The sequence below is a fragment of the Colius striatus genome, chromosome 5 (assembly GCF_028858725.1).
Source record: "Colius striatus isolate bColStr4 chromosome 5, bColStr4.1.hap1, whole genome shotgun sequence".
NCBI classification, from domain to species: Eukaryota; Metazoa; Chordata; class Aves; order Coliiformes; family Coliidae; genus Colius; species Colius striatus.
This window is the reverse complement of record NC_084763.1, coordinates 23,496,533-23,503,497: the sequence shown is the minus strand read 5'-3', so window position 1 is coordinate 23,503,497 and position 6,965 is coordinate 23,496,533. Positions and strand designations below refer to the sequence as shown.

The 6,965-nt window shown below is 36.3% G+C and overlaps 1 protein-coding gene across 1 annotated transcript in view; it reads right to left on the bottom strand.

Moving 5' to 3' along the window:
* Nucleotides 1-2,059: 2,059 nt before the first annotated feature.
* Nucleotides 2,060-6,965, bottom strand: part of HIBADH (3-hydroxyisobutyrate dehydrogenase) — an 88,167-nt gene continuing 83,261 nt past the window's right edge. Inside the window, exon 8 of the mRNA XM_061996751.1 lies at nucleotides 2,060-3,000. Coding sequence (XP_061852735.1) covers nucleotides 2,842-3,000 — 159 coding nt within the window. The 3' untranslated portion in view covers nucleotides 2,060-2,841. The remainder of the gene's footprint in view (nucleotides 3,001-6,965) is intronic.

Here is a 6,965-nt window from a genome sequence, read left to right as displayed (position 1 = left end):
CTTGAGCTCCTCCACAGCTGCATCTTGGCCACATCTGTGCTGAAATCACATGGGGATTCAACACACACTGTGAAATCTTGGCAGTCTCCTGCTTAATGGCAAAATTCCCATTGATTAAAGCAGAGCCAGAATCTCATGTATAATACTTTTACTTGGTCAGAATACCTCTTCTTCCTCCTGAGGCTTGTAAGAGCCATAAATAAAGTTAAAGTAATATAGTACTCAGCAGTTTTAATAGAAGGCCTCCTATGTTAAACGACCACCAAAAATAGTTGCTTAAGACGGGTCATACTGAATCATAAATGAGAAAAGCCTGCTTAGTTGGTTTTTTGGGTTTTTTTTAACCATCATTACTTTTATTGGTTGTCAATGTTTTCCTGTTAGTCAATAAATGCATTTGATATAGATGAGTTTCCAAAGTTTGCGTGATGGGAGGGCTAGTGTAACAGTCAAACTAATACCTCAAGTTTCCCTTTGGGACATTTACAAAATATGCAGTTAATTTGTTGCACCTAATTTGTGTGTATGTGCTGGGAGGTAATTAGTATAGAAATTCAACCAATTTAACAGTCTTTCTGTTCAACTCAACAAATCACATTTTTCAACACCTGTTTCTGGTAGTGACAATAATTTTAGTACTTGCTTAATTTCCATAGACCAGAAGTATGCCTCATACAAAGTAAAAGATACATTATATATATATGCACATGGAGAACAGCTATAACTAGCATGAATACCACTACCATTACATATATCCAGTCACACCATATTCCCCTGCAGAATTAGGAAAAAAACCAAGTATATTCTAATATAAATTGTATTACTGGCTTCAGGTATTGAACATCATTAAAGGTTTCAAGGCACTTTCCATAATAAGACTTACTTAAAAAGTTGTTTCTAACTTTGCCAAACTAACTGCTTATTCTAAACCTTTACATGCTGGCTGTCTGCCCTGAAGCAAGGGTTTTGGCTTTTGTTTTGTTTCGTTTTGCTTGTTTTTAATTTCAGCAAAACCCTGCTCTGAGAAGGAGACCACAGAATATTTTGTTAGTTTGCCAAAATAGCATTCTGGCAGTCTTTCCTTCAGCTCGAGTACCCTATGCTTTAGAGTAGGCATTTAAAATTTGATCAGAGGTTGCAGGGGAGGAGAAACGAACCCCTGATAGCCTAAGCTACAAGCCTTTGGGAGAAACATAAAAATAACAACGAAGTTTCCACATACTTAACAGGGACTTTATGATTTCAGAAGCTAAAAGCTTCAAATAGTGTGTCTCATTGAGTATATTTTCTTCTCTCATTGCTCCAAATATTTATGTGTGCATATAATGTCTTTGGAAAACTAACGATTACATTTCCTGCAAGCCCAGAATTACCAGCAAACACATGCATAGCAAACGTGGCTACAGGCTGGGGTAGTAGAAAGAAGCATCTCTCAGCAGTCTTGCTGATGCCAGACAGATCTCCAAGTAAAATACAGAGGAGATAAACTTAACCAGGACCTGAAAACTGAAAGGAGAACAGATCAACCAGTACTGTTCAGAGACTTTTGCATGCTGTTACTAATGTGTTAAAATATAATGTCTGAGTTCTTGGAAGCTTACTTACAGATTTAAGCTAATTCCAGCACCCAATTTTGTTACTTAAATGTGCATATATAAAATGACCTGTCATACAACCAAAATAGGAATGTAAATTCATAACTGACCATTAAGTCTACAACCTGCAAGTAAGTCCGACTGTGAGTAGTTCTAATGAAATAAACATCAGTATTTATCTGCATACAGCCAAGTACATACCTGTACTTTTGCAAGGCCAAAGAGATGGTGAACGGTTAAAAAGATATGCAGATATATTACTATCTGCATTTCACAGTAAGAGCTCTTGAAAAGCTTAGTTTTGCAAGATGCACAAACTCAAGCAAATTAAAAAACTAACACCACTTGGTACAAGTTTTTGGTTGTGTGTGTACAAGAGTGCATTGAAACAAACAAACAAAAAAATCATACAGCACGTATTTACCAGTATAGATTTTTATTTCTTTTCAAAATAATGAGGTTTGTTTAGATTGAAAATATTTCAGTAATTACCTAAACCAAATGTACACTTTGTTAGAACTTCTGGTAAGTGCCATTCTTGAGTTCTGAAAATGGATGACAAAATACAAGAAAATAGAAAAGTGGGTTAGCAAAATACAGTAACAGAGCTTTACAAGAGGGACACACATTCTATGTTATTTTAACTAAGTCTATCAGGTAAACATGCTGTAACAGCTCTCCACTCAGAAATGCGTGCCTATAAACTGGATCTCCATCCTGAATCCCAGGAAAAAATAAGTATTGATCAAATCAAGGCTAATAGGTCCAAGGAAAAAAAAAATTCACCTCATGTTGTGTTTCTTCATTAAACAAATCTTCTCTTTTCCTATATAAATTTTAAATTTTAATAGATCACTATATATCATAAAATCACTATATAACATTCTCTTACTATTCAAGATTCACCTAAGTTTGTAGCCATCATGTAAATTATTTTATATGCCAACAGTTAAGTGTTTAATAAAAAAAATATTTATTTATTGCATCTAGTTAAAAAAACCACTGATGGGTCTTAAAAAAAAAAAGAAATAATTGTCTGGCTAATTGCCAAACAATCCCTTCCTCTGGCTTGCTTTTTCAAGAATTATGAAAAAACCCTGAAGTTCGTTGTGATCTATGCAACTAAAGCTGATTAGTCTGCATGGGATCAGGATGCACACTACTTGATTAAACCCACATACTTCTCAAATGAGTTATACGGATAAAAAAATGTGGTTTGCTATTGTGTCCATTTCCATAGGACAGCTCACAAGGTTTCCTCCTCACGTAGAAATTGGAACACAGCTGAGAAGTCTTTCAGGGCATAGCCTTTTGCACACATCATCCTGTAGATCTGATGTGCCTGGGATCCCAAAGGAACTGGTGTCTTTGTGTTGGTCGCAGAAATCTGGGCCAATCCAAGGTCCTGTGGGAAGAGTGAAGAGGGAGGAAGAGGAAGGAAGAGAAAGAATGGAAGAAAAAGAGAAAAAGTCAGGAGAAAAAAAAAAAGTCAGGGATCTGAATAACAACAAAATCAAAGCCACTTAGTGTATATACATCCACTGTAATGTGATCAGTTAATAGCAACATGAGAGGCATAGGCCACTGTGAATATGAATAGTTTGTAGTCTAACTGGAAGGATGTAATAAAGAATTCTTTAGGGGACTGTCCTGAGTCTCCTACAGGTCAAAGTTTTCTTTAATGACTGAAGATAAAGGAACATAGAGAATAATTCTACTGCATTTTTAAACACTAAATTTGGAGGGGGAAAAAGGAAGGGAGGTTGCAAAGAGGATGAATTTGAAACCTGACCTCTAAAAGTCCTTGGCCAACTACAGCTATAATCTGAAATAAATAGGACAGAACTCAAAGACAATACCAGGCACTATGACTAACCATAGTCAGCTAGAAGTAGTCATTTGCATGCATGCTGGACAGAGGTGGGAAATGTGGGAAATCCTCCTAGGCTGGAGGATGTCTTGAATTCTAAGCTGAATCAGATATGAAACCAAACAAAGAAGAAAAATCTGATGAGGGTTTGGATATACAAACAGATCTCTTGTCTAAGTATGAAAGTAATTCCTGCACTCAAGGTTGTCTTTAAAAGGTCTTGCCAACAAAATCAGTTTTGCAGTTCACATTTCAAGAAAGTTACAAAAGAATCTCTCACGTGTTACTAGGAGGTGTCTGGATTTTCTGTCCATCCAGGAGTATGGCGCTTTATAGAATTTGCTGTGTCTTGAATTTTTTTTTTTTAAAGTAACAAATCTTTGATTCAGAAGAACTGAGAGCTTAGTACTGCTGAGAGCACCTTTGGCTTTGCAGGGACGACTTACAAGACAGGTCTTTACTTTCTGTATGTCTGAATTTGAATTAGCACAAGGAAATTCAAGATCTTACGCTACTCTCTAAATGTCACTTTGATCTGTAAATCAGCTTGATAAAGGTCATTCTGATACAAATCAGAATTACAGTTACTTTCCTATCACCTTTGAATGACTTCAAGATCTAGGAAAATGGAAAAAACACACCTATCAGATCACAGAATCACAGAACCACAGGATCAATAATATTCTTTATCTGCATCAGGGAAGGTTATTCCTTCTTGTCCAGCAATTCCATTGAACAACCTGAGAAATCTAGGAACAGTTACTTTAACCTCACTTCCAATAAGACATTCCATGACATATTCCTAGCCTCTTCTAAACTCTCTTTGGGAAATCTGTTGCCACATTATTAATTTTATTCGACAAAGCTTAAGTCATATAATGGAATAGTAGAATGGCAAAATCATCTAATTCCAAACTTTGGTAGTGATGATTGTGATCTGTTTCACTCTGAAGGCACACTCATGGATGCAATTCCTGAAAACTCTGAATTGAATGCTAGCACAAATACAATTTCATAAAGCAGGTCTGTTTACTTTAATACTTTAAACTCTGGCTCCAAGATGGTTGAAACATCAGACAACATCTCAAGAATTCAAGGACTCCTGACTCCAAAGAGCAGGAATGTTGTTTTGTTTTTTAAATTCCATTCTATAAAGTAAAGCTTTGAAGGAAAAAAAGAATACAAAATGTTAAGTAAAGTGTATCTTCAGCTACAGGTTGTGAATTATTTTGCACCTTTTCTCTTGAGATTGAAAAGTCTTTGAATGAAATAGTACAAAACAGTTCTAAATGAAATTTTCCAAAAAAGTCAGCAAAGGGCAAAGTGAAAATCAGAGCATAGTTTATGGCTCCTTTCACAGTCTTTGGAACTGACACCTTCCAGCTGTCTCGCTGTACCAACTATTCCAACCACTTTTTCTCAGCATGGAATAGGGTAATAGATTCTCTTTCAGAATCTGCTTCCAGTGCTCACTCTGGAAATATCTAGTTCCTTACATTTATTTGGCAGTTGACATTAATGAAATTGCCATTCAGAATAAAGCTCAAATGCTGTCTTGACATGAGTCAAGAGCAGTATGACATAAATCTAGCTCTTCTCAGGATTCAAAGAAGACATTTAATTAGTAATTGTGCTGTGAATGAAGAATGAATCTTCTGGCCTGCAATGCCTTGGACACAAAGATGGTGAGGGAAAGTAAACTAGATGTTTTAAATGCAAGATTTCTTTAGAGCAGGTTTCATATTAAGTTGGTTAAATTCTATATTTCAATATCAGATTTCAAGACTAAAGAGCTTTTCAGAGGTGTCTGACAAACTTTTATGTCCCAAACACTTAAAATAAGGATCCTATGGCTTTGCTTGTGAGATCCACTGCCAATAAAATATTTTTAAGAAAGTCTTGACTTCTACCATACTTGATATGTGAACAATAACTTGAAGTTTAGTAACTGGTTTTAGTGACTGTATTACTAAATCACTCTCAGATATTTTCATTGTGGAATATTTTCTTCTCAACATCAGGGCTGCACCTACCTCTTTCTCCTTTGAAGACAGCTTTTTTTTCTTAAGTTGCAGAAGCCTGCTCTGTATTTCCCAGAAAAAGAATCCCCAACTCACACAATTCATAAACTGCATGATATGTCACATACCAGGATGAAATGGTCAATAACAGAAATCTTTCCACAAACTAAGGAGAAGTGTCTTAAAAGAGGTCACTGCTGCCCTGATCATGATCAGTTGTCATGGACACTTATGAAAATAATCTTCTGTCCTTATAAAATAATAGCATTATTCAAGAGGCTTGAAATGAATTTAGTGTCTGTCTTTCTTTCTGAGGACTTCAGCCTAAAGAATGCACTCTTCAGGATTGGTAGGAGAGGCATAGGCAGAAGAGATGAATAGCAGCTAGAAATCTCCTTGAGGAACTCCCCTTAGTTATCACCGATGCTTTATAACCAAAAGTTGGCAGTGTCAAAAGATACAGGCCAGGTTGTTATTCCTCCTATGAAAAGAATATCTTTCAAAGCAGCTTCCAGAGGGAAGGAAGGTCCCTCTTAGAATGAAAGAAAAAAACTTGTATAAAGAAATTCAAAAGAGAAGGAAGGAAATACATGCCCCCATCACATTTATACTGTGAGGTTATTCTGGATAAGAGTTATGAATCATAAGAACAGAGATTGCAGTTTGAAACGGAGAACAACAAACAGAACAGATTCTGAAAACAGCACTCAAGTTGGACACGAGCTTTGAGGCAGAGCCAAGATTAGGTTACTTAACTCTAATCAATAGCCCTGGCAAACTCTAAACAAGAACTTAACACATTTTATAAATCAATAATTTAAATAATACTTCACTGTCCCCTGTGTTTAATGACACAATAACTGCTGTTTTCCAGCATTTTAACAGATACATCAAGAAATGAAAGCTATTGGTTGTTGATCCTTAAACATAAAATGTAACAGGCCAACCATGGAGGGAGTTTGAGCCATGCAGCATTACGAAAGAAAACACTAGATCCACTCTGGACAGAATTTGTCTAATTCTATTGAATGTGCAAATGCACCAATTGACATAACTCAACAGCAAAATGACTGGAACGGTATTGTTAGGCAGATATTACATATAGGAATCTCAGCACTGTGAAGATTTGCATGGCAATATCTGAGTTTGATCACCAGATCTGAGAATGTTGTTTTAGTTTTAAGTGCTTAATTTCCACTGTATGTGGAAGAGCTGAAAACATCCAGAATGCCTAACCAGTTGGGAGCACTCATAAACCAGTATGCCTAAAAGCTGCCCTGTATGGACTCAAATGCCTCCCTCAGGACAGTATCCCCATGAAACTAATATTCAGTGTGCAATTATTTCCTGCACTTATGTTTAGATGAGAGATCTCCTCCAGGGCTGGTTTTATAATTTACCTTAGGCAATCATTGTGCTACATGCAGAAGCAGGTCAAGAGTCAGAGTTCTATAGCTCCTTCTTCCCACTGTGTGTCCT